General features: G+C 49.3%; 1 protein-coding gene across 2 annotated transcripts in view; it reads left to right on the plus strand.

Moving 5' to 3' along the window:
- The window catches only part of mamdc4 (MAM domain containing 4), a 119,296-nt gene that overhangs the window by 87,678 nt on the left and 5,341 nt on the right, over window positions 1–26,277 (plus strand). Inside the window, exons 12-13 of one of the 2 annotated variants that reach the window (XR_005458551.1) lie at window positions 1,237–1,348; window positions 15,158–15,336. Coding sequence is in view for 1 of the 2 variants with exons in the window: in XM_038782582.1 (XP_038638510.1) it covers window positions 1,231–1,348; window positions 15,158–15,336 (297 nt within the window). In the remaining variant the exon portion in view is untranslated. Of the gene's footprint in view, window positions 1–1,230; window positions 1,349–15,157; window positions 15,337–26,277 lie in introns of those variants that run through there. The other variant, XM_038782582.1, reaches the window with a different exon arrangement.

The raw sequence follows: 26,277 nt of genomic DNA on the forward strand, positions 1-26,277 counted from the left end.
TTAGACGTTTAGTGTATTAAATTGATACACCATCAATAATACACGTCGAGTGATAAACGCCCCTAAACAGCATGTGTCCTGCCTCTGTACTTGAACTGGGTCCAGAGGCGGAGACTTGCCACTTTTATACAGAAGCCTGAGGGGAGGAGCCACAGGCGAGCCAGCCTAGACAAGCCCAGGCATGCACGATACAGCACAATACATATAATACAATAATGTGGTTTACCATACTGAGGGTCGATCTGGGTGTGTCGGCCTTCTCTTACTGAGGGTGGTTCTGGGTGCTGTCGGCTATGTCTTACTGAGGGTGGTTCTGGATGCTGTTGGCTATGTCTTACTGAGGGTGGTTCTGGATGCTGTTGGCTATGTCTTACTGAGGGTGGTTCTGGGTGCTGTCGGACTGTCTTAGTGAGGGTGGTTCTGGGTGCTGTTGGACTGTCTTACTGAGGGTGGTTCTGGGTGCTGTCGGCCTTGTCTTAGTGAGGGTGGTTCTGGGTGCTGTTGGACTGTCTTACTGAGGGTGGTTCTGGGTGCTGTCGGCCTTGTCTTAGTGAGGGTGGTTCTGGGTGCTGTCGGCCTTGTCTTAGTGAGGGTCAATCTGGGTGCTGTCGGACTGTCTTACTGAGGGTGGTTCTGGGTGCTGTCGGCCTTCTCTTACTGAGGGTCGATCTGGGTGCTGTCGGACTGTCTTACTGAGGGTGGTTCTGGGTGCTGTCGGACTGTCTTACTGAGGGTGGTTCTGGGTGCTGTCGGCCTTGTCTTAGTGAGGGTCGATCTGGGTTGTCGGACTGTCTTAGTGAGGGTGGTTCTGGGTGCTGTCGGACTGTCTTAGTGAGGGTCGATCTGGGTGCTGTCGGACTGTCTTACTGAGGGTGGTTCTGGGTGCTGTCGGCCTTGTCTTAGTGAGGGTCGATCTGGGTGCTGTCGGACTGTCTTATTGAGGGTGGTTCTGGGTGCTGTCGGACTGTCTTAGTGAGGGTGGTTCTGGGTGCTGTCGGCCTTGTCTTAGTGAGGGTCGATCTGGGTTGTCGGACTGTCTTAGTGAGGGTGGTTCTGGGTGCTGTCGGACTGTGTTAGTGAGGGTCGATCTGGGTGCTGTCTGCCTTCTCTTACTGAGGGTCGATCTGGGTTGTCGGACTGTCTTAGTGAGGGTGGTTATGGGCGCTGTCGAACTGTCTTACTGAGGGTCGATCTGGGTGCTGTTGCTGACTGATTGTATCTTTACTGTAGGTGGGTTTCAAAGCTGTGAAATCAGACATTGAAGAGGTTGGTTCTGTTGCCATTGACGACGTTGTTTATAATCCTGGAATTAACTGTCATGGGGTTAAAACGGATGAAGTATTTTCAGGTAAGGCAAGTCGAACAAGAACAGCTCCTGTTTGAACATTCCTCGCCCCGCCAATGTCTGAATGTCCTTCGGTAGACGATTGTAGGGTCCCCAGCTCTCATCCCATTAGAGCGCATAAATCCTGGAAAATCCTCACTGGTGAAGGTGGTCCAATTGTCACTGACGGAATCTTGTGGACTGGTCAACCTCTCCATGGTGGCTCACAAAGTGCTGGAAGACATTCGGTCAGCGTCCAGCCACTTTGAGTGGGCGCCGATCAGGTGCAGAAACAATGATCCCAAGAAGGAGCCAGCGAAGTCAGCGTGCAACCACATCCAGGGGTGCCTCAGCCACTCCCACAGGTGGAATGAGGCTGTTGGAGGGAGTTTCTGGTGCTCCTGGCAAGTCGTGTATTGCTGCACCAGTCGCTCAACCTCTCCGTCGAGCTCTGGCCACCACACGTAACTCCTGGCGAGCATCTTCATTTTCGAAACCCCGGGTATCCGCTGTGCAAGGCCTGAAGGATGTAGTTGGCTAAGGGCATCCGCGTGTGTAATCTGTACACCTGGATAATATTTGGATGTGTATTCCTAGGCTGCCAACAGCAAAACCATTTGAATCCTGGCCGAGATATTGGTGGGGTCAATTAATCTTCCTTTTTTTTTGAAAACATTTTATTGAGGCATTTGTCATTTTAACTTTTTAACATTCTAAATAACAGAGCGGTCGACACACGCAAAAACCCACAGTAACGTACCCAACTTCCCCCCGCCCTAACTCCTAACTACATTAGATTCCCTACCCTTATTCTCCACTTCCAAGCCTCCCCCCCCCCCCCACCCCCCCTCCCCACCCCCCCGCATTCCCGCTCCCCCTCCTGCTGATGGTCAGTTTTCCTTAAAGAAGTCGATGATCGGCTGCCACCTCCGAGCGAACCCCTGTAATGAACACCTTAAGGTGAACTTAATCGTCTCCAGCCTGAGAAATTCTGCCATGTCACTGACCCACATAGAACATAGAACATTACAGCGCAGTACAGGCCCTTCGGCCCTCGATGTTGCACCGACCTGTGAAACCACTCTAAAGCCCATCTACACTATTCCCTTATCGTCCATCTGTCTATCCAATGACCATTTGAATGCGTTTAGTGTTGGCGTCCGCTACTGTTGCAGGCAGGGCATTCCACGCCCTTACTACTCTCTGAGTAAAGAACTTAACTCTGACATCTGTCCTATATCTATCTCCCCTCAATTTAAAGCTATGTCCCCTCGTGCTAGCCATCACCATCCGAGGAAAAAGGCTCTCACTGTCCACCCTATCTAATCCTCTGATCATCTTGTATGCCTCAATTAAGTCACCTCTTAACCTTCTCTCTAATGAAAACAGCCTCAAGTCCCTCAGCCTTCCCTCATAAGATCTTCCCTCCATACCAGGCAACATCCTTGTAATTCTCCTCTGTACCCTTTCCAATGCTTCCACATCCTTCCTATAATGCGGCGACCAGATCTGCATGCAATACTCCAAATGCGGCCGCACCAGAGTTTTGTACAGATGCAACATGACCTCATGACTCCGAAACTCAATTCCTCTACCAATAAATGCTAACACGCTGTACGCCTTCTTAACAACTCTCTCAACCTGGGTGGCAACTTTCAAGGATCTATGTACATGGACACCGAGATCTCTCTGCTCATCCACACTACCAAGAATCTTACCATTAGCCCAGTACTCTGTCTTCCTGTTATTCCTTCCAAAATGAATCACCTCACACTTTTCGGCATTAAACTCTATTTGCCACCTGTTAGCCCAGCTCTGCAGCTTATCTATGTCCTTCTGTAACTTGTAACATCCTTCTGCACTGTCTACAACTCCACCAACTTTAGTGTCATCTGCAAATTTACTCACCCATCCTCCTACGCCCTCCTCCAGGTCATTTATAAAAATGACAAACAGCAGCAGCCCAAAACAGATCCTTGTGGTACACCACTAGTAACTGAACTCCAGGCTGAACATTTCCCATCAACCACCACCCTTTGTCTTCTATCAGCTAGCCAATTTATGATCCAAACTGCTAAATCACCCTGAATCCCATGCCTCTGTATTTTCTGCAATAGCCTATCGTGGGGAACCTTATCAAACGCCTTACTGAAATCCATATACACCACATCAACTGCTTTACCCTCATCCACCTGTTTGGTCATCTTCTCGAAGAACTCAATTAGGTTTGTGAGGCACGACCTACCCTTCACAAAACCATGTTGACTATCTCTAATCAAATTATTCCTTTCCAGATGATTATACATCCTATCTCTTATAAACCTTTCCAAGACTTTGCCCACAACAGAAGTAAGGCTCACTGGTCTATAGTTACCAGGGTTGTCTCTACTCCCCTTCTTGTACAAGCGGACAACATTTGCTATCCTCCAGCCTTCTGGCACAATGCCGTAGACAAAGATGACATAAAGATCAAAGCCAAAGGCTCAGCAATCTCCTCCCTAGCTTCCCAGAGAATCCTAGGATAAATCCCATCTGGCCCAGGGGAATTATCTATTTTCACTCTTTTCAGAATTGCTAACACCTCCTCCTTATGAACCTCAAGCCCTTCTAGTCTAGTAGCCTGTATCTCAGTACTCTCCTCGACAACATTGTCGTTTTCCTGTACGAATACTGACGAAAAATACTAATTTAGCACCTCTCCTATCTCCGCGGACTCCACACACAGCTTCCCACCACTGTACTTGACTGGCCCCACTCTTGCCCTAGTCATTCTTTTATTCCTGACATATCTATAGAAAGCCGACTTTGGAGGCTGCGAGTCCCTCCAAGCCAGCAAAATCCGTCTCCGGGTCACCAGAGAGGCAAAGGCCAAAACGTTGGCCTTTCTCCCCCTCTGAGCTCCCGAATCTTCCGACACTCCAAATATTGCCATCTCAGAACTCAGTGTAATGCTCCCTTCCAGGGCTTCTGACGTGACATCTGAGAATCCCTGCCAAAATCAGGTTTGGACACGTCCAAAACATGTGTACATGATTAGCCGGACTGCCACCGTACATCCCACACCTGTCCTCCACCTCCCTCATCCGGGCCACAGCCATGTGATCCCTGGGAACACCTTGAACTGGATCAGGCTCAGCCTGGCACACAACGAGGATGCCTCAGGGCCTTCTCCCATAGCCCAACTTCCAACTCGTCTTCCCACTTCCTCTTCACCTCCCCGATTGGGACCCCTTCCCACTCCATCAGTTCCTTATATATTTCTGAGACCCTCCCCAACCCCTGTTTTTGACATCAGCTTATCCTGTAATCCCCTTAGAGGGAGGCGAGGGAAGCTTGGAACCTGCCTCCGGACAAAGTACCGGACCTGCAGATTCCAAAATGCTTTCCCACTGGGGAACCCAAACTCCTCCTCTAGCTCCTCCAGGCTCGGGAAACCTTCCTCAATGAAAAGTCCCAATCCCTGCCCTCTGCTACCTCCCTAAAGCCCCCATCCAGCCCCCCTGGAGTGAATCGATGATTGTCACAGATCGTTGACCACACCGACGGCCCCTCCAGTCTCATGTGCTGCCTCTATTGCCCCCAGACTCTCAGGGCTGCCACTACCACTGGGCTTGTGGAGTACCGAACCGGAAAGAACGGCAGAGGTGGTGTTTGTCATAACATATATCTATGTATATAATGGAGTGCAGACAGGCAGTGATTGACACACAGGATGACCAGTAAGCACACAGAACACAGCAGCCAATCACCAGACAGGACACTACCACTATAAAGCCAGAGGGCACTGGGTTTCCCGCTCTCTCTGGATCCAGCCACTGAGAGAGTCAGAGTCCATGAGCTAGCCAGTGCCAACACCATGCGGTAGTTAGTAAGTCTGGTCAGGCTAGTACTAGGTCTCCAGTCAAGTCAGTATAGTGTCAACCCACAGTTAAACATGTATAGTAGTTAAGACGTTAAACAAAATCATGTTGGTGGTCTGTCTCTCGCTACACTGCACCAAGTGCAGTCCACGTTGACCCAGCCTGCCCAACACATCATGGGTGTGATGTGATGCTGAAAATTGACGGACCTACCTTGAGTGAATCAGCGTTGACCAGCAAACAGCCATCCGATGACATGGACAACGTCCGCCCTCCCCCGCTGCTCCGCATCGCCGACAAACTCGGTGCAAATTGGAAGATCTTCAAACAGAAGTTCCAACTATATATCGAAGCCACCGACCTCGAGGCCGCGTCGGACACCAGGAAGATCGCACTATTCCTCTCCACAGCCGGGGACCACGCCATCCACATCTACAACTCCCTTACATTCGCTGAAGGCGAAGACAAGACAAAATTTAAAACAGTCCTGCTGAAGTTCAACAGCCACTGAGACGTTGAGGTGAATGAGAGCTTTGAACGGTACGTATTGCAGCAGAGGCTTCAGGGTAAGGATGAACCTTTTCAATTCTTTTTGACCCATCTCCGCACCCTCGCGCAGTCATGTAACTATAACCCGACAGCTGATTCCATTATCCGGGATCAGATCGTTTTCGGGGTCGACTCCGATTCCCTTCGCCAGCAGCTCCTGAAAGTTAAGCAGCTCACCCTCACCATCGCCATCGAAACGTGCGTTCTCCGAATTGTGGCTCCGCCCATTTAAAGCGGCAATGTCCGGCAAAATCACGACGGTGTCTACAGTGTGGCAAGCTTGGCCACTACGCAGCCCTTTGCAGATCTGCTCCACTGTCCAGCATCCAGCGATCCCAGACACGGTGCAGAAGTGTCCATTCAATACAGCAGGCCATGCCAGACTCCGACCCCGACAGCCCAACAGACCCTGATGCTGAGTGCCTCAAATCCCCATTCCGGGTGGTCATCATTACGAAGCCTTTCTCCAAGATAGTGAAGCACCTCCCGATCCTCAGCGTGGATCATGACGATGAGTGGTGCGCTGTCCTCACAGTTAAACAAGGCTCGCATCCGGTTCAAACTGGACACCGGGGCATTGGCGAACCTCATCTCGAAATCCGATCTCGACACCATCCACGTCAGACCAAGTCTTCTTCCACCAGCCTGCTAGCTCCTTGACTATAATGGCAATGCCATAGCTGCCAGTGGCTCGTGCCAACTTGGAGTGTCAATTAAAGCGACACTGCGGTTTTACATTGAATTCACAGTGCAGAAGGAGGCCATTCGGCCCATCGAGCCTGCACCGGCTCTTGGAAAGAGCGCCCTACCCAAGGTCAACACCTCCATCCTATCCCCATAACTCAGTAACCCCACCCAACACTAAGGGCAATTTGGGCCCTAAGGGCAATTTATCATGGCCAATCCACCTAACCTGCACATCTTTGGACTGTGGGAGGAAACCGGAGCACCCGGAGGAAACCCACGCACACACGGGGAGGATGTACAGACTCCGCACAGAGAGTGACCCAAGCCGGAATCGAACCTGGGACCCTGGAGGTGTGAAGCGATTGTGCTATCCACAATGCTACCGTGAGATCGTAGGACCTGACAGAGAATCCCTGCTCGGTGCTCGGGCCTGCAAGCTCCTGAACCTAGTTCAGCAAGTCCACACCATGTCCATAAGACCATAAGACATAGGAGCGGAAGTAAGGCCATTCGGCCCATCGAGTCCACTCCACCATTCAATCATGGTTGATTTCAACTCCATTTACCCGCGCTCTCCCCATAGCCCTTAATTCCTCGAGAAATCAAGAATTTATCAATTTCTGTCTTAAAGACACTCAACGTCCCGGCCTCCACCGCCCTCTGTGGCAATGAATTCCACAGACCTACCACTCTCTGGCTGAAGAAATTTCTCCTCATCTCTGTTCTAAAGTGACTCCCTTTTATTCTAAGGCTGTGCCCCCACGTCCTAGTCTCCCCTGCTAATGGAAACAACTTCCCTACGTCCATCCTATCCAAGCCATTCATTATCTTGTAAGTTTCTATTAGATCTCCCCTCAACCTCCTAAACTCCAATGAATATAATCCCACGATCCTCAGACGTTCATCGTATGTTAGGCCTACCATTCCTGGGATCATCCGTGTGAATCTTCGCTGGACCCGCTCCAGTGCCAGTATGTCCTTCCTGAGGTGTGGGGCCCAAAATTGCTCACAGTATTCTAAATGGGGCCTAACTAGTGCTTTATAAAGCCTCAGAAGTACATCCCTGCTTTTATATTCCAAGCCTCTTGAGATAAATGACAACATTACATTTGCTTTCTTAATTACGGACTCAACCTGCAAGTTTACCTTTAGAGAATCCTGGACTAGGACTCCCAAGTCCCTTTGCACTTTAGCATTATGAATTTTGTCACCGTTTAGAAAATAGTCCATGCCTCTATTCTTTTTTCCAAAGTGCAAGACCTCGCACTTGCCCACGTTGAATTTCATCAGCCACTTCTTGGACCATTCTCCTAAACTGTCTAAATCTTTCTGCAGCCTCCCCACCTCCTCAATACTACCTGCCCCTCCACCTATCTTTGTATCTATGTCATCGTCACAGGCAACGGCCTCACCTGAAGAAAACTTCCAGGCTGATGTTGATGACATCATCACGCATTACCACAGCGTGTTCGACGGAATGGGCACGCTCCCATACCGATACAAAATCCTGCTCAAACCGAACGCCACCCCTGTAATTCATGCACCACGTTGGGTGCCGGCACCCCTCAAGGACCGCCTCAAGCATCAATTACAGGACCTCCAGGACCAGGGCGTCATATCAAAGGTCACAGAACCCACGGACTGGGTCAGCTCCATGGTCTGCGTCAAGAAGCCGTCAGGGGAGCTTCGGATCTGCATCGACCCCAAGGATCTAAACCACAACATCATGCGGCAGCATTACCCGATGCCAAAACGAGAAGAACATAGAACATAGAACACTACAGCACAGAACAGGCCCTTCGGCCCTCAATGTTGTGCCGAGCATTGTCCGAAACCAAGATCAAGCTATCCCACTCTCTGTCATTCTGGTGTGCTCCATGTGCCTATCCAATAACTGCTTGAAAGTTCCTAAAGTGTCCGACTCCACTATCACAGCAGGCAGTCCATTCCACACCCTAACCACGCTCTGAGTAAAGAACCTACCTCGAGTTAACCAGCGAGATGGCTCTTGCCAAATTCTTTACGAAGCTGGACGCCTCCAAGGGGTTCTGGCAAATACAGCTGGACGCGTCCAGTCGCAAGCTGTGCACATTCAATACCTCGTTCGGTCGCTACTGCTATAACCGGATGCCTTTTGGCATCATCTCTACCTCAGAGGTATTTCACCGCATCATGGAACAGATGATGGAGGGTATCGAGGGGGTGCGAGTGTATGTTGACGATGTCATAATCTGGTCCACAACTCCCCAAGAACACATCGCTCGCCTCAAGCAGGTATTCCAGAGAATCCATGAGCATGATCTCCAGCTCAACAGGGCCAAGTGCTCGTTCGGTCAATCAGAAATCAAATTCCTTGGTGACCACATCTCGCAGCAAGGCGTGCGGCCAGATGCTGACAAGGTTTCGGCGATTAACACCATGAAGACCCCAGAGGACAAGAAGGTGGTCCTCCACTCTCTAGGGATGGTCAACTTCCTTGGGAAGTTCATTCCCAACATGGCGTCCCACACCACAGCCCTCCGTCATCCCGTCAGAAAGTCGACGAAATTGCAGTGGCTGCCCGCGCATGAAAAGGAATGGCGTGAGCTGAGGGAGAAGCTCATAATAGCCCCGGTTTTGGCATTCTTCGACCCATCTACATCTATGTATATAATGGAGTGCAGACAGGCAGTGATTGACACACAGGATGACCAGTAAGCACACAGAACACAGCAGCCAATCACCAGACAGGACACTACCACTATAAAGCCAGAGGGCACTGGGTTTCCCGCTCTCTCTGGACCCAGCCTCTAAGACAGTCAGAGTCCATGAGCTAGCCAGTGCCAACACCATGCAGTAGTTAGTAAGTCTGGTCAGGCTAGCCTCAGGTCTCCAAGTCAGCATAGTGTCAACCCACAGTTGAACATGTATAGCAGTTAAGACATTAAATAAAATCGTGTTGCATCTTATCAAATGTTGGAGGTCTGTCTCTCGCTACACTGCATCAAGTGCAGTCCACATCGACCCAGCCTGCCTAACACATCAGTGTACACAGCGCCTCCAGACCCATGCCCTTACAAAATGCCGCCTCTACCCGCTCCCACACCTTCCCCTCTCCTGCTACCCACTTCCTCACCATCAAAATATTAGCTGCCCAGCAGTAATAAATAAAGTTCAGAAGGGCCAATCCTCGCTCCCCGTTCCCCCGCTCAAGAAGGACCTTCTTCCCCCTCGGGGCTTTCCCAGCCCATATAAAACCCGAGATTGCCGCGTTCATCTTCCTAAAAAAATGCCTTGGGGATACAGATTGGGAGACACTGAAACACAAACAGCAATCTCGGGAGGACTGTCATTTCCACAATCTGTACCCTCCCCGCCAATGACAGCGAGAGGACGTCCCACCTACGGAAGTCCCCTCTCATTTGCTCAATCACCCTGCCCAGATTTAATTTATGGAGCTGACCCCAGTCCCTTGCCACTTGAATCACCACGTACCTAAATCTCCTTCCCACCACTTTGTACAGTGTCATGTGAGAGTACCTTTCAGAAATGGGTGTTTATCAGTGATGTCAGAGTGTGGGTGGAGCTGGGCTGTCTGCCAGCTTTTTACTCTTGTTTTAGGCTGTTTGCTGCAGGGTGTGTTTTAGTTTTGTTTTCAGAGCTGGATAGCTGCAGTCACAGCCAGAAGGTGTATTTGAGTCTCTCTCTGTAATCTAAAGACTGTAAATCGATCCTTTGGTGATTTAAAACTAATAACTGCTCTCAGTAGTGACTTTAACCTGATGTCCTTCTGTTTTAAAGATTTTTTTAAAGTCTTCTGGATGTTAAAAAGACAGCTTAAAGGATTACTTAGTGTTGTAGTCTTTGGGGGTTGTATTTGAACTGATGAGTGATAAGATGTTCATTATATGTTTTAAAATAGTTAACTTGAGTTCTAGAATAAACATTGTTTTGCATTCAAAAATACTTTTTCATTTTGCTGTACCACACCTGTACAGTGGGCTGTGTGCTCCCCATACCACAATCTATTAAAAGTTGTGGGTTAGCAGTCTAGTCCCCCTCCACCACCCAACCCCTGCCCTCCCATCCCTCTCCGCCCCTCCCCCCACATCGATCTTCAGCTCACCCTCCACATCGATCTTCAGCTCACCCCCCACTTTGCTTCCATGAACTAGCCCTCTCAGCTAGCTTGGCAGCTCCTGCCCATGGCGCCTAGCAGCTCACCCCCCCCTCACTGGTGCCCCCCCCCCCCCGCTCTTAGCGCAAACAGTCGAAACAAAGGCAAGAAGCAAGAACAAACAAACAATCACAATCCCTTCCAAGGTCCAACCACAAAAGCCCACCCCTCCTCCTTTTAAAATTACTTTGTACCAGCCAACCCCAAACCGAGCCCAAAAATCACAGCAAGGTACAAGCAAAATCCCCAAAATAAATCCAAATAAAACAGATCCACTTAGTACAGTTCTCCTCAGTCAAAGTTCAAGGACCTCCTTCTCCTGACAGTCTATTCTCCTTCATAAAGTCCGCTGCCTCCTATATAGAATTTACAGTGCAGAAGGAGGCCATTCGGCCCATCGAGTCTGCACCGGCTCCTGGAAAGAGCACCCTACCCAAGGTTTTTTAAAAATAATTTTAGAGTACCCAATTCATTTTTCCAATTAAGGGGCAATTTAGTGTGGCCAATCCACCTACCCTGCACATCTTTGGGTTGTGGGGGTGAAACCCACGCAGACACGGGGAGAATGTGCAAACTCCACACGGACAGTGACCCAGAGCCGGGATCGAACCTGGGACCTCAGCGCCGTGAGGCTGCAGGGCTAACCCACTGCGCCACCGTGCTGCCCAACCCTACCCAAGGTTAACACCTCCACCCTATCCCCATAACCCAGTAACCCCACCCAACACTAAGGGCAATTTTGGACACTAGGGGCAATTTATCATGGCCGATCCACCTAACCTGCACATCTTTCGACTTTGGACCTCCGCCAAGCCAAAGTACCACTCCCGGCCCCCAAAGGTCACCCATAGGCGAGCCGGGTGCTGTAGACCAAACTTTATTCCCTTTTTGTACAGGGCCGACTTGAACTTATTAAAGCTCGCCCTCCTCTCGGATCTCGACATCTTCCCTCGTCTGCCTGGCCCACATCATAATGCGTTCCTTGTCCAGGAACTGATGCAATCGCGCCACCATCGCCCTCGGCGGCACACCTCCTTGGGGCTAACGAATCAATGCCCTGTGGGCCCAACCCACCTCCAACGGCTGATCAAACGCACCTTCCCCAAGCGCCTTCTCCAACATCTTCCCCACATACGCACCAGCATCCAATCCTTTGATTCCCTACGGCAACCTACGATCCGAATGTTCTCCCTCCACAGCTTCTCCAACATCTTACCCACATATGCAGCAGCACAGGTAGAGCACGGGGTTAGATGCTGCGTAAAGCTCCCTCTACACTGTCCCCATCAAACACTCTCAGGACAGGTAGAGCACAGGGTTAGATACAGAGTAAAGCTCCCTCTACACTCTCCCCATCAAACATTCTCAGGACAGGTAGAGCACAGGGTTAGATACAGAGTAAACCTCCCTCTACACTGTCCCCATCAAACACTCTCAGAACAGGTACAGCACGGGGTTAGATGCTGCGTAAAGCTCCCTCTACACTGTCCCCATCAAACACTCTCAGAACAGGTACAGCACGGGGTTAGATGCTGCGTTAAGCTCCCTCTACACTGTCCCCATCAAACACTCTCAGAACAGGTACAGCACGGGGTTAGATGCTGCGTAAAGCTCCCTCTACACTGTCCCCATCAAACACTCCCAGGACAGGTAGAGCACGGGGTTAGATGCTGCGTAAAGCTCCCTCTACACTGTCCCCATCAAACACTCTCAGGACAGGTAGAGCACAGGGTTAGATACAGAGTAAAGCTTCCTCCACACTGTCCCCATCAAACATTCTCAGGACAGGTAGAGCACAGGGTTAGATACAGAGTAAAGCTCCCTCTACACTGTCCCCATCAAACACTCTCAGGACAGGTACAGCACGGGGTTAGATACAGAGTAAAGCTCCCTCTACACTCTCCCCATCAAACATTCTCAGGACAGGTAGAGCACAGGGTTAGATACAGAGTAAAGCTCCCTCTACACTGTCCCCATCCAACACTCCCAGGACAGGTACAGCACAGGGTTAAATACAACATAAAGCTCCTTCTACACTGACCCCATTAAACACTCCTTGGACAGGTACAGCACGGGGTTAGATACAGAGTAAAGTTCCCTCTACACTGTCCCCATGAAACACTCCCAGGTCAGGTACAAGATGGGGTTAGATACAGCGTAAAGCTCCCTCTACACTGTCCCCATCAAACACTCCCAGGACAGGTACAGCACGGGGTTAGATACAGAGTAAAGCTCTCTCTACACTGACCCCATTAAACACTCCCAGGGCAGGTACAGCACGGGGTTAGATACAGAGTAAAGCTCCCTCCACACTGTCCCCATCAAACATTCTCAGGACAGGTAGAGCACAGGGTTAGATACAGAGTAAAGCTCCCTCTACACTGTCCCCATCAAACACTCTCAGGACAGGTACAGCACGGGGTTAGATACAGAGTAAAGCTCCCTCTACACTCTCCCCATCAAACATTCTCAGGACAGGTAGAGCACAGGGTTAGATACAGAATAAAGCTCCCTCTACACTGTCCCCATCCAACACTCCCATGACAGGTACAGCACAGGGTTAAATACAACATAAAGCTCCTTCTACACTGACCCCATTAAACACTCCCAGGACAGATACAGCACGGGATTAGATACAGAGTAAAGTTCCCTCTACACTGTCCCCATGAAACACTCCCAGGTCAGGTACAAGATGGGGTTAGATACAGCGTAAAGCTCCCTCTACACTGTCCCCATCAAACACTCCCAGGACAGGTACAGCACGGGGTTAGATACAGAGTAAAGCTCTCTCTACACTGACCCCATTAAACACTCCCAGGACAGGTACAGCACGGGGTTAGATACAGAGTAAAGCTCCCTCTACACTGTCCCCATCAAACACTCCCAGGACAGATACAGCACGGGGTTAGATACAGAGTAATGCTCCCTCTACACTGTCCCCATTAAAAACTCCCAGGACAGGTACAGCAGGGGGTTATGTACAGAGTAAAGCTCCCTCTTCACTGTCCCCATCAAACACTCCCAGGTCAGGTACAGCACGGGGTTAGATACAGAGTAAAGCTCTCTCTACACTGACCCCATTAAACACTCCGAGGACAGATACAGCACGGGGTTAGAGACAGAGTAAAGCTCCCTCTACACTGTCCCCATCAAACACTCCCAGGTCAGGTACAACACGGGGTTAGGTACACAGTAAATCTCCCTCTACACTGTCCCCATCAAACACTCCCAGGACAGGTACAGCACGGGGTTAGATACAGAGTAAAGCTCCCTCTACACTGTCCCCATCAAACACTCCCAGGACAGGTACAGCACGGGGTTAGATACAGAGTAAAGCTCCCTCTACACTGTCCCCATCAAACACTCCCAGGACAGGTACAGCATGGGGTTAGATACAGAGTAAAGCTCCCTCTACACTGTCCCCATGAAACACTCCCAGGACAGGTACAGCATGGGATTAGATACAGAGTAAAGTTCCCTCTACACTGTCCCCATTAAAAACTCCCAGGACAGGTACAGCACGGGGTTAGGTACAGAGTAAAGCTCCCACTACACCTGGGGTTCTCAACCTTTTTTAACCCATGGACCCCTTTTCCTCTTAATTTTTTTTGTGGACCCCCATAGCCATTCCACAGAAAAAAAAGCTTCTTATATGCGTGGTAAATTAATCCTAAAGTCCATCTACCTTCCCGTGAGGGTTGGAAACGGATTAGCGGTAATTTCGTACGTTGCCAAACTTATTCTAATATGAAAAGTAATGAAAAAAACTTTTTACTGACTAAATTGAATTAAATTACTCTAAAAATAACCAATTCATATCAAATATACACAGTTTCTAGTGATTACTGTGTTAAATCATTCATTAAACTTGTCAAGGAGAAATGTGGCATAAGCGTCAGGTCAACCGTGGGTATTTAATAAGCTGCTTCTGTCATTAAAGGTCCTCCGGGCTGTTCCTAGAGGACAATAGCCCGGGCAATCTTCAACAACAACTGTCATTAAAGCACAATAAACACATTTGTCATCAACCAGTATGGATTTTTTTTTTCTCAGAATACAGTACCACAAAAATAAACACAGCAAATGCACCTTTTTGGTTCTGAGCCCCTTCAGCCCTCAAGGTAAATTAGATAGATTATAATCTCTCTTTGACCTTTGTCAGTGCGAGAGAGAGAGAGAGAGAGAAAGGTGAATATCCACCATGAAAACAAACATTTTTTTCTTCTACTTGATTCTCAGTAATAACAATTGTTCTGAAGTAGAATTGCTCTATGGACCACTAAAATATCACCGTGGACCCCCAATTCGGTATTTTTTTTGTGTGGACCCCCAGTAATGTTACATGGACCCCCAGGGTCCATGTGGACCCCGGTTGAGAACCACTGCTCTACACTGTCCCCATCAAACACTCCCAGGACAGGTACAGCACGGGGTCAGATACACAGTAAATCTCCCTCTACACTGTCCCCATCAAACACTCCCAGGTCAGGTACAGCACGGGGTTAGGTACAGAGTAAAGCTCCCTCTATAGTTGATTGAGTATGGTATTAGTACTGACTTTGATATTACATTTGATTACAGGTTACAGTCACGCTGCTGGGATTGCTGCTGGTGTGATGATTTTACTGGCTGTGATAGCATTTTTAATTGTGGGGATTGTTTACTGGGTTAAGAAGACGAGGATCAGCCTCCCAGGAAGCACAAGTGGATCGAGCAGACAGTTTGGTTTCGAGAACTTGTTCTACCGAAGCCAGAACTAGGTAATGGAATAGGCTTTTTAACTGTAACGCATGATGGCGGGAGGAGAGAGAAATTGCACTGTACACTTAATCGTAAATAATTAAAGATTTTGAAATGACGAATAATTCTACATCTTCTGTAACCATAGAGGTGCTCAAAACTCTGAGGTGTTTGGATTGAGTTAGTAAGGAGACACTGCTCCCAGCGGTAGGGGAGTTGGAGAATGAAGGTGATTGGCAAAACGACCTAAAGAGGCCAAATCTTACACATCTGGCCAAATTTTGCACATCTGGCCAGATCTTGCACATCTGGCCAAATCTTACACATTTGGTCAAATCTTGCACATCTGGCCAAATCTTACACAAATGGCCAAACCTTACACAAATGGCCAAACCTTACACATTTTGGCAGCACGGTAGCACAGTGGATAGCACTGTTGCTTCACAGCGCCACGGTCCCAGGTTCCATTCCCGGCTTGGGTCACTGTCAGTGCGGAGTCTTCACGTTCTCCCCGTGTCTGCTTGGGTTTCCTCCGGGTGCTCCGGTTTCCTCCCACAAGTCCCGAAAGATGTACTATTAGGTAATTTAGACATTCTGAATTCTCCCTCTGTACCCGAACAGGCACTGGAATGTGGCGACGACGGACTTTTCACAGTAACTTCATTGCAGTGTTAATGTGAAACCTTGTGACAATAAAGATTATTATTATTATTATCTGTCCAAGTCTTGCACATGCCTGGAATGTGCTGACCGAAAATTGATGGAAAGAGATTCAATAAATGCTTGAAGAGCTTGTGGGAAATAAGCAACCAGAGCGGGGGAGGCCATTCAGCCCCTTAATCCTGTTCAACATTCAATTAGATCATGTTTCATCTGTATTTTAATGTCTCTATTCCCTTTTATACTTGGTCAATACAACATCCATCAATCTAAGATTTAAAATTCTTCATCTACTGTTTTTTCTGGGAGAGAATTCAACAATACTACTGCCTTTTGAAAGAAGATATTTTTCCTACCTTCCCTCTGAAATAGCCGGCCTCTGGCTTCCAGGTCATGTTCCCTCATTGAGAGGCGGTGACGTAGTGGTATTGTCACTGGACTAGTAAACCATAAATCATAGAATTTACAGTGCAGAAGGAGGCCATTCGGCCCATCGAGTCTGCACCGGCTCTTGGAAAGAGCGCCCTACCCAAGGTCAACACCTCCACCCTATCCCCATAACCCAGTAACCTCACCCAACACTAAGGGAAATTTTGGACTCTAAGGGCAATTTAGCATGGCCAATCCACCTAACCCGCACATCTTTGGACTGTGGGAGGAAACCGGAGCACCCGGAGGAAACCCACGCACACACGGGGAGGATGTGTAGACTCCACACAGACAGTGAACCAAGCCGGGGTTCGAACCTGGGACCCTGGAGCTGTGAAGCGATTGTGCTATCCACAATGCTACCGTGCTACCAGGGTAATGCTCTGTATGTAATGCTCTGGGCCCAGGTTCGAATCTTGCTACTGTGAATTTGAATTCAATATTAAAAACATCTGGAATTAAAAGTCTAATGATGACCATGAAATCATTGTCATAAAAATCCAACTGGTTCACTAACGCCCTTTAGGGAAGGCAATCTGCCATCCTTACCTGCTCTGGCCGACATGTGACTCCAGACCCACAGCAATGTGGTTAACTCTTAACTGCCTCCTCAAGGGGCAATTAGGGATGGGGAGTAAATGTTGGCCCAGCCTGCGACGTCCACATCCCAAGAGCGAATAAAAAAGAAAGTTTCCTCAGCAGCAGAAATAGCTTCTTTCAATCTGCCCCATTGACATAGAAGGACTACAGACCGGTTAGCCTTACTTCGGTAGTGGGTAAATTGTTCGGAGGTATTGTGAGGGACAGGATCTACAGGCATTTAGACAGGCAAGGGCTAATTAGGGAAAGTCATGTCTCACCAATTTGATTGAGTTTTTTGAAGGGGTAAACAAGAAGGTAGATGTCGACGTTGTCTACATGGACTTTAGCAAGGCTTTTGGTAGGTAGGTTGTTGCAAAAGGTTAAATCTCAGGGAATCCAGGGTGAGGTAGCCAATTTAGTCACCAAATTGGCTCGGTGACCGAAGCCAAAAGATGGTTGTGGAGGGTTGTTTTTCAAACTGGAGGCCTGTGACTAGCGGTATGCCTCAGGGATCGGTGCTGGGTCCTCTGTTATTTGTCATATATATTAATGATTTGGATGAGAATGTAGGAGGCATGGTTAGTAAGTTTGCAGATGACACCAAGATTGGTGGCATAGTGGATAGTGAAGAAGGTTATATAAGATTGCAACAGGATCTTGACCAATTGGGCCAGTGGGCCAATGAATGGCAGATGGAGGTTAATTTGGGTAAATGTGAGGTGATGCATTTTGGTTGATCAAATCAGGGCAGGACCTACTCAGTTAATGGTAGGGAGTTGGGGAGAGTTACGGAATAAAGAAATCAAGGGGTACAGGTCCATAGCCCCTTGAAGGTGGAGTCGCAGGTGGACAGGGTGGTGAAGAAGGCATTCAGCATGCTAGGTTTTATTGGTCAGAATATTGAATACAGGAGTTGGGAGGTCTTGTTGAAGTTGTACAAGACATTAATCAGACCACACATGCAATACTGTGTCCAGTTCTGATCACCCTATATAGGAAGGATATTGTTAAACTAGAAAGAGTGTAGAAGAGATTTACGAGGATGCTACCAGGATTTGATGGCCTGAGCTACAAGGAGAGGCCGGATAGGCTGGGACTTTTGTCCCTGGAGCTTAGGAGGCTGAGGGGTGATCTTATTGGGGTCTATAAAATAATGAGGGGCATAGGTAAGGTAGACAGTCAACATATTTTCCCAAAGGTAGAGGAGGTAATAGAAAGGGCACAGGTTTAAGGTGAGAGGGGAGAGATACAAATGAGACCAGAGGGGAAATTTATTCACACACAGAGTGGTAGAGGCGGGTATATTTTTTCCTTTAAAAAACAGTTATAGACAGTTACGTGGGCAGGGTGGGTATAGAGCAGGGGTGGGCAAACTACGGCCCGCGGGCCGCATGCGGCCTGCCAAAGGTCTTTATGCGGCCCACCAAGTCATTTAAAAAAAATTTAATTTTTGGGTTACTTACTGGTATAGGGTGGATACGTTGACTTGAGTAGGGTGATCATTGCTCGGCACAACGTCGAGGGCCGAAGGGCCTGTTCTGTGCTGTACTGTTCTATGTTCTATATGAGGCGCCCAGAATCATAACCGGGTGAAGTAATTATTTTACTTAATATACTATGCGGCCCTTTAAAATTGTGAATTTCTGAATGTGGCCCTTGCACGGAAAAGTTTGCCCACCCCTGGTATAGAGGGATATGGGCAAAATGCGGGCAAGTGGGACTAGCTTAGTGATAGAAACTGGGCAGCATGGACAAGCTGGGCCGAAGGGCCTGTTTCCATGCTGTAAATATCTATGACTCTATGACTCTATCAGCCATGATCTTATTGGATAACAGAGAGACCTCAAAGGACCAAATGGCTGACTCATTTTTCTTATCTTCTCATAAACAAAGCTTAAATTATAGAATACCTCCTCTTAATTTGGGTATTATTCTGGGGAATCTCCTTTGTACTCCTTTCAAATCCAATATATCTTTCCTGAAGTGAGGTGTGTGGAACAGTGCTCTCGATGTGGTGTAATCGGTGTTGTGTATAGCTGTAGCAAAACTTTCTCCCCATTAAATTACATGAGCGTCCTTAGTGTTGGGTGGGGTTACTGGGTTATGGGGATAGGGTGGAGTTACTGGGTTATGGGGATAGGGTGGGGTTACTGGGTTATGGGGATAGGGTGGGGTTACTGGGTTATGGGGATAGGGTGGAGGTGTTGACCTTGGGTAGGGTGCTCTTTCCAAGAGCCGGTGCAGACTCGATGGGCTGAATGGCCTCCTTCTGCACTAAATTCCATGGTCTATGGTCATTGATAGCTTTTTCCACCTAAGTACATTTACTGACCAGGTACACAGACCCTGATTTCACAGAGGCTCCAGTATTTCTAGTTTTCCAACATGTAAGCCATACCTGGTGGATTTATCTTTTCTTAGTCCAAAATGGAAATGAAATTAAATGAAAATCGCTTATTGTCACAAGTAGGCTTCAAATGAAGTTACTGTGAAAAGTCCCTAGTTGCCATATTCCGACGCCTGTTCGGGGAGGCTGGTACGGGAATTGCTGGCCTGTGCTGCTGGCCTGCCTTGGTCTGCTTTAAAAGCCAGCGATTTAGCCCTGTGCTGTTGACCTCACACTTATTTTTTATTCATTCATGGGATGTGGGCGTCACATAAGAACATAAGAACATAAGAACTAGGAGCAGGAGTAGGCCATCTGGCCCCTCGAGCCTGCTCCGCCATTTAATTAAATCATGGCTGATCTTTTGTGGACTCAGCTCCACTTTCCGGCCCGAACACCATAACCCTTAATCCCTTTATTCTTCAAAAAACTATCTATCTTTACCTTAAAAACATGTAATGAAGGAGCCTCAACTGCTTCACTGGGTAAGGAATTCCATAGATTCACAGTCACTGGCTGGGCCAGCATTTATTTCCCATCCCTGAGGGCATTTAGCAGTCAACCACATTGCTGTGGGTCTGGAGTCACATAGAATTTACAGTGCAGAAGGAGGCCACATCACCACCAGTCTGCTCCCTCCCTCAAAGGGCAAAGCAGCCTATGGTCATCTGGAAGTATGGTGACTTTCACATTTACATGTTCCCCATCTCCACTACTTACGATGCCACTAATGTTTGTGTCATCAGCTGATAGTGATACACTGCTCCTGATTAAACTATTAATAACCAAAGAGAAAATGCTGGAAAATCTCAGCAGGTCTGGCAGCATCTGTAGGGAAAGAAAAGAGCTAATGTTTCGAGTCCAGATGACCCTTCGTCAAAGCTGTATTTGTGAATATTTGAGGCCCATTCTGTCTGGGACACTTGGAGAACAGAATCTTCATCTCTATTGCCAGTATTATGATCCTAGACCAAACCCCAACAATTGCTAGGATATTGAACCCCAATATTTATTTAATTTGTAAGACTGTGAGGAAAGGATGATTCACTGCAGGAGTGATTCCACACACAAATCAGGATATGGTATATTAAAACAAACTTTAATACTAACACAGTATTAAAAACTTTACCATCATAAAGCTTTCAATTACCAATTGCTTAACAATAGCAAGACATACTTTAATTTGCAACTGATCTCTCTTTATCTCCAATCAAGCAAAAACCCATCACAAGTCAAAACCCACTTTTAAATACAGTTAGCAGATCCAGGAACACTTGCTGTTAAGAGATGCCTTGGATAAATTGCTTTGAGAGAGAGATATCCTTCAGGAACCAGCTTGCAGATTCTTGCTTATGTCAAACTACTGTTTAACTTCCGAGCATTTGGCAAAAATCTCCTGTTCTGTCCACAGTCAACTCTTTTTTTTTAAATATAAAAATTTTATTGAGGTATTTATGATTTTATAACAATAACAGAAGAAACAGTGTACATACAAATATAAACATAGTGCAAAGGCCGTCTTCCTCCCTCACAGGTCCGACCTTTCTTACACACTAATCTAAACCCCAACCCCCCCCCTCTCGCTACTGACGGTTAATTTTCCCCAGAGAAGTCGACGAATGGCTGCCACCTCCGGACGAACCCTCTCAGGGCGAACTTAATTTTCTCCAAACCGAGAAAGCCATGTCAGTTAGCCAGGTCTCTGCACATCGGGGGCTTTGTGTCGCTCCAAGCTAATGGTATCCGTCTCCGGGCTACCGGGGAAGCAAAGGCCAGAACGTCTGTCTCTTTCTCCTCCTGGATTCCCGGCTCTTCCAACACTCCAAAAATTGCCACCTCTAGACTTGGTGCCACCCTTGTTTTTTAAACCTTGGATATGACATCTGCAAACCCCTGCCAAAATCTCTTACGCTTCGGGCATGCCCAGAACATATGAACATGGTTTGCTGGTCCTCCCACACACCTTGCGCACCTGCCTTCCACCCCAAAGAACCTGCTCATCCGGGCCACTGTCATGTGTGTCCGGTGAACGACCTTGAATTGTATCAGGTTGAGCCTGGCACATGTTGTGAACACGTTGACTCTACTCAACGCATCCGCCCAGAGACCATCCTCTATCTCTCCTTCCAACTCCTCTTCCCATTTGTGTTTCAGCTTCTCAGTCTGCGTTTCCTCTGACCCCATGAGTTCTTTATAAATGTCCGAAACCCTCCCTTCTCCCACCCATGTTCTGGAAACTGCCCTGTCCTGTATCCCCCTTGGCGGTAGGAACGGGAAGGTTGAGACCTGCGTAGGAAATCTCGCGCCTGCAGGTACCTAAACTCATTTCCAGCTGTCAATTCAAATTTCTCCTCCAACTCCCTCAGGCTGGGAAAGCGCCCCTCTATAAACAGATCTCCCATCCTGTCAATCACTGCTCTTTGCCATCTCCTAAACCCTCCATCCATCCTTCGTGGGGCAAACCGATGGTTATTGCAGATTGGGGACCAGACCGATGCTCTCTCCGCTCACACATGTTTCCTCCATTGCCCCCAGACTCTCAGGGCTGCTACCACCATGGGGCTGGTGGACTACCGTGCTGGCAGGAACACCAGAGGCGCAGTTACCAATGCCCCCAAACTCGTGCCCTTACATGATGCCGCCTCTACTTGCTCCCACATCGACCCCCCCCCCCCCCCCCCCCAACACCATGTTCAATTTATAAGCCGAAAACCGGCCAAATTCCCCCAGAATCCTCATAATTTCTCCCAACCCCTTCAGTGGGTCAGAAATATATAGGAGCAGGTCATCTGCGTATAGCGAGACTCTGTGTTCCACCCCTCCCCAAACCAGCCCCTTGAGGCTCTCAGTGCAATTGCCAGCGGTTCTATGGCCAACGCAAACAGCAGTGGAGAGAGGGGTGTGGTGAATGAGATTCACACGGTATTATAAGTTACCAATGTCACTCTGTTCCAAGTATATATATATGTATCAATATTGTAAGTGCAGTTGCACTACCTGACCACCAGGGGGAGTAACTCTGGGAGTACTCGAGAGTTTGTACTGGGCTCCCCCCTTGGCTCCGCCCAGAACTCCTCCCCCTGGAGCTGCTGTATAAAGATCCGTGCCACAGAGTCAGCCAGCCAGTTCACCGAAAGTTCAACGGCTAACAGGCTGGCTCTGTTGTAAGTATATTAAAACCGCTATTCTAATCCTACAACCACGTGTCCGTAGAATTGATGGTTCCATCAAGGGGGCGCCCCTGCCCCGTCCCCCGGTGCAGCCTAAAATAGCCCGATGTCAACCTGTTCGTCTGTGCACTCGCCACAGGCGCCTGATACAGCAGCCTAACCAAGTCAGTGAAGCCCCGTCCAAACCCAAACCTCCCCAGCACCTCCCACAGATAGATCCATTCCACCCGATCAAATGCCTTCTCTGCATCCATTGTGACCACTACCTCTACCCTCTGGGGCATCATGATCACATTCAGCAGCATTATAACGTTGGCCGCCAACTGCCTCCCCTTAACAAATCCCATCTGGTCCTCCCCAATCATTTCCGGAACGCAGTCTTCGATCCTAGAGGACAAGATTTTGGCCAACAGTTTCACGTCTACATTTAATAAGGAGATCGGTCTGTAGGACACGCATAACTCCGTGTGATTATCCCACTTCAGGATCAGTGAGACCATGGCCTGTGACATCGTCGGGGGAAGTGCCCCTCGCTCCCTTGCCTCATTAAATGTCCTCATCAGCAGTGACACCAGCATCCCAGAGAACCTTTTGTAAAACTCCACTGGGTACCCGTCCAGTCCCGGGGCTTTACCCGACTGCACGGCCTTCAGCCCTTCTGATATTTCTTCCATCCCGATCGGGGCCCCAGCCCTTCTACCAACCCTTCGTCCACCTTCGGGAGGCTCAGCTCCCCTAAGAATTGCCTCATCCCCTCCACCTATCTCCTGTCGACCTGAAGTATTTCCCTTATCAGTCGGTCCGTCTCTGCTCTATGTGCCTTCTCCCTGTGGGCCTGTATCAAGATCAGCTCCCCTCGAACCACCGCCTTCAGCTCCTCCCAGGCCATCGCAGCAGAGACTTCCCCCATATCATTAACTTCCAGATAGTTCTGGATACATTTCCTCACCCACCCACACACCTCCTCATCCGCTAACAGTCCGACAGCCAATCTCCAGGGCGGGAGTTGGCCACCCTCCTTGCTCACCTGTAAGTCAACCCAGTGCGGGACATAATCCGAGATTGTGATCGCCGAATACCCGGTGTCCATTACCCCTGTCAGTCCTGGATAAAAAAGTCAATCCGGGAGTACACTTTATGCAAGTGTGAGTAGAAGGAGAACTCCTTCACTCTAGCCCACCCAAACCGCCATGGGTCCCCCCCCCCCCCCCCCCCCCCCCCCCATCTGCTCCATAAACCCCTTTAGCTCCTTTGTCATTGCTGGCACCCTGTCTATCCTTGAGTTCGACCGGCCTAACACTGTGTTGAAGATCCCCCCCCAGGACCAACTTATGTGAATCCATGTCCGGAATCTTCCCCAACATCCTCCTTATGAACTCCACATCATCCCAATGTGGCGCGTACACATTCATGGATACCACCGGCAGCCCTTCCAGCTTCCCACTACCCATGATGTAACAGCCTCTCACATCCGCAACTATTCTTCCCGCCTTGAAAAACACTCGCTTGTTAATCAGGATCGCGACCCCTCTAGTCTTAGAGTCCAGCCCCGAGTGGAAAACCTGTGCGACCCACCCCTGTGTTAATCTAATCTGGTCGGTTACTCTAAGATACGTCTCCTGCAACATTGCCACGGCCGCCTTCAGTCCCCTCAAATGCACGAACATGCGTGCCCTCTTCACTAGCCCATTTAGCCCTCTTACGTTCCATGTGATCAGCCTGGTTGGGGGAGCTTCACGCCGCCCCCCCCCCCCCCCCCTCCCCCCGCCCCGCCGATCAGCCTTCACCTTTCTTGGGCAAGTCTCCAGCTCGCGACCTGTGCATCCGCAGACCCGCCCCCAGGCTGCCTCTGCCCCCGACCTCCCTCGTCCCCCAGCATTCACCTGAGGAAGGAGCAGTGCTCCGAAAGCTTGTGTTTGAAACAAAACGGTTGGACTTTAACCTGGTGTTGTAAGACTTCTTACTGTCCTCACCCCAGTCCAACGCCGGCATCTCCACATCATAGGTTGAGGAAGGGATGGGTTGGGCAGGTGTTTCATTCGGGATTAGACGTTAAAACGATGGGGGTGGCAATCCTGGTCAATAAACGTTCAAGGTGGGGAAGATAGAGGTGGACCAGGGGGGTAGATATGTTCTGGTTATTGGGAAGTTGAAGGAAATGGCCAAGGTATTGGTAAATATATACGGCCCAAACTGCGATGACGTTGGGTTTGTCAGACAGGTGGTGGGGAAGATCCCGGTCCTGGATTCATATCGACTGATTATGGGGGGGAGATTTCAACACGGTCCTGGATATGAGGCTGGACCGGGCAAGTTATAGGCCTGGGAAGGTATCAGCTATGGCAAAGGAGCTGCGGGGGTTAATGGAGCGAATGGGAGGGGTGGATCCGTGGAGGTTTGGGAGGCCAAGGAGTAAGGAGTTTTCATTTTACTCCCATGTGCACAAGGTGTATTCCCGGATAGACTTCTTTGTGTTGGACAAAACGCTGCTGGCTGAGGTTGTGGATGCTGAATATTCAGCAATTGTGGCGTCAGACCAGGCCCCGCATTGGGTGGACTTGCAAGTCAGCAAGGGAAAGGCCCAGCGGCCGCAGTGGAGGTTGGATGTGGGGCTGTTAGCGGAGGAGGTGGAGTGCGAGCGGGTGAGGGCAGACCATTCGGGGGTATCATTCAGGATCAATGACACAGGCGAGGTTTCGGCGGGGATGGTGTGGGGGGCACTGAAGGCGGTTATTAGGGGAGAAGCTCATCTCAATTCGGGCCCATAAGTAGAAGGCTGAGTGGGCAGAGTTAGGCTGGGAGGTGAAACTTTACTGGTGAACAGGAGGAATGTGGAGTCTCCGGATGACGGGCTTCTGAAGGAGCGTCAGAGACGGCAGCTGGAATTTGGGCTCCTGTCCACAGGTAAGGCGAAGGGACAGCTGAGGAGGGTAAAGGGGGCGGTGAATGGATATGGGGAAAAAGCCAGCAGGATGCTGGCTCACCAGCTGAGGAAACAGGAGGCGGCGAGAGAGATTGGGAAAGTGAGGGGTACAGGGGGGGGAGGTGGTTTTGGATCCGGCGGGAGTGAATGATGTGTTTCGGGAGTTTTACAGTAGATTGTATAAATCTTAACCCCCCTGCCGGGGAGGAGGGTATGAAGCGATTCCTGGGAGAGGCTGGAGTTCCCGAGGATAGATGAGGGGTTGGTGGAGGGTTTGGGAGCCCCAATTGGGCTTGGGGAGGTTACAGACGGGTTGGGGGTGATGCAATCGGGTAAGACCCTGGGACCGGTTGAGTTTTATGAAAGGTTTTTCGGGCTGCTGGGGCTGCTCTCCCTTGTTTTGAAGCGGGATAAGGATCCGGAGAGTTGTGGGTCGTATAGGCCGATCTCTCCGTTGAATGTTAATGCAAAATTGCTGGCAAAGATCTTGGCCATGCGCATAGAGGATTGTGTCCCGGAGGTAAAAGGGGGGGACCAGACGGGATTTGTGAAGGGACTACACCTGACGTGCAATATTAGACGGCTCCTAAATGTGATAATGATGCCTGGGGAGGGGCGCGAGGTCGAGGTGGTGGTGGCCATGGATGCAGAGAAGGCCTTTGATTGGGTGGAGTTTGATTGGGAGGTACCTGTGGGATGTCCTGGGAAGGTTCGGGTCCGGACAGGGATTCATGGATTGGGTCCGGTTGCTATATTAGGCACCGGTGGCGAATGTAAGGACCAACTGGATCCGGTCAGAGTATTTTAGTCT

The sequence above is a fragment of the Scyliorhinus canicula genome, chromosome 21 (genome assembly GCF_902713615.1).
Source record: "Scyliorhinus canicula chromosome 21, sScyCan1.1, whole genome shotgun sequence".
In the NCBI taxonomy this organism is placed as follows: domain Eukaryota; kingdom Metazoa; phylum Chordata; class Chondrichthyes; order Carcharhiniformes; family Scyliorhinidae; genus Scyliorhinus; species Scyliorhinus canicula.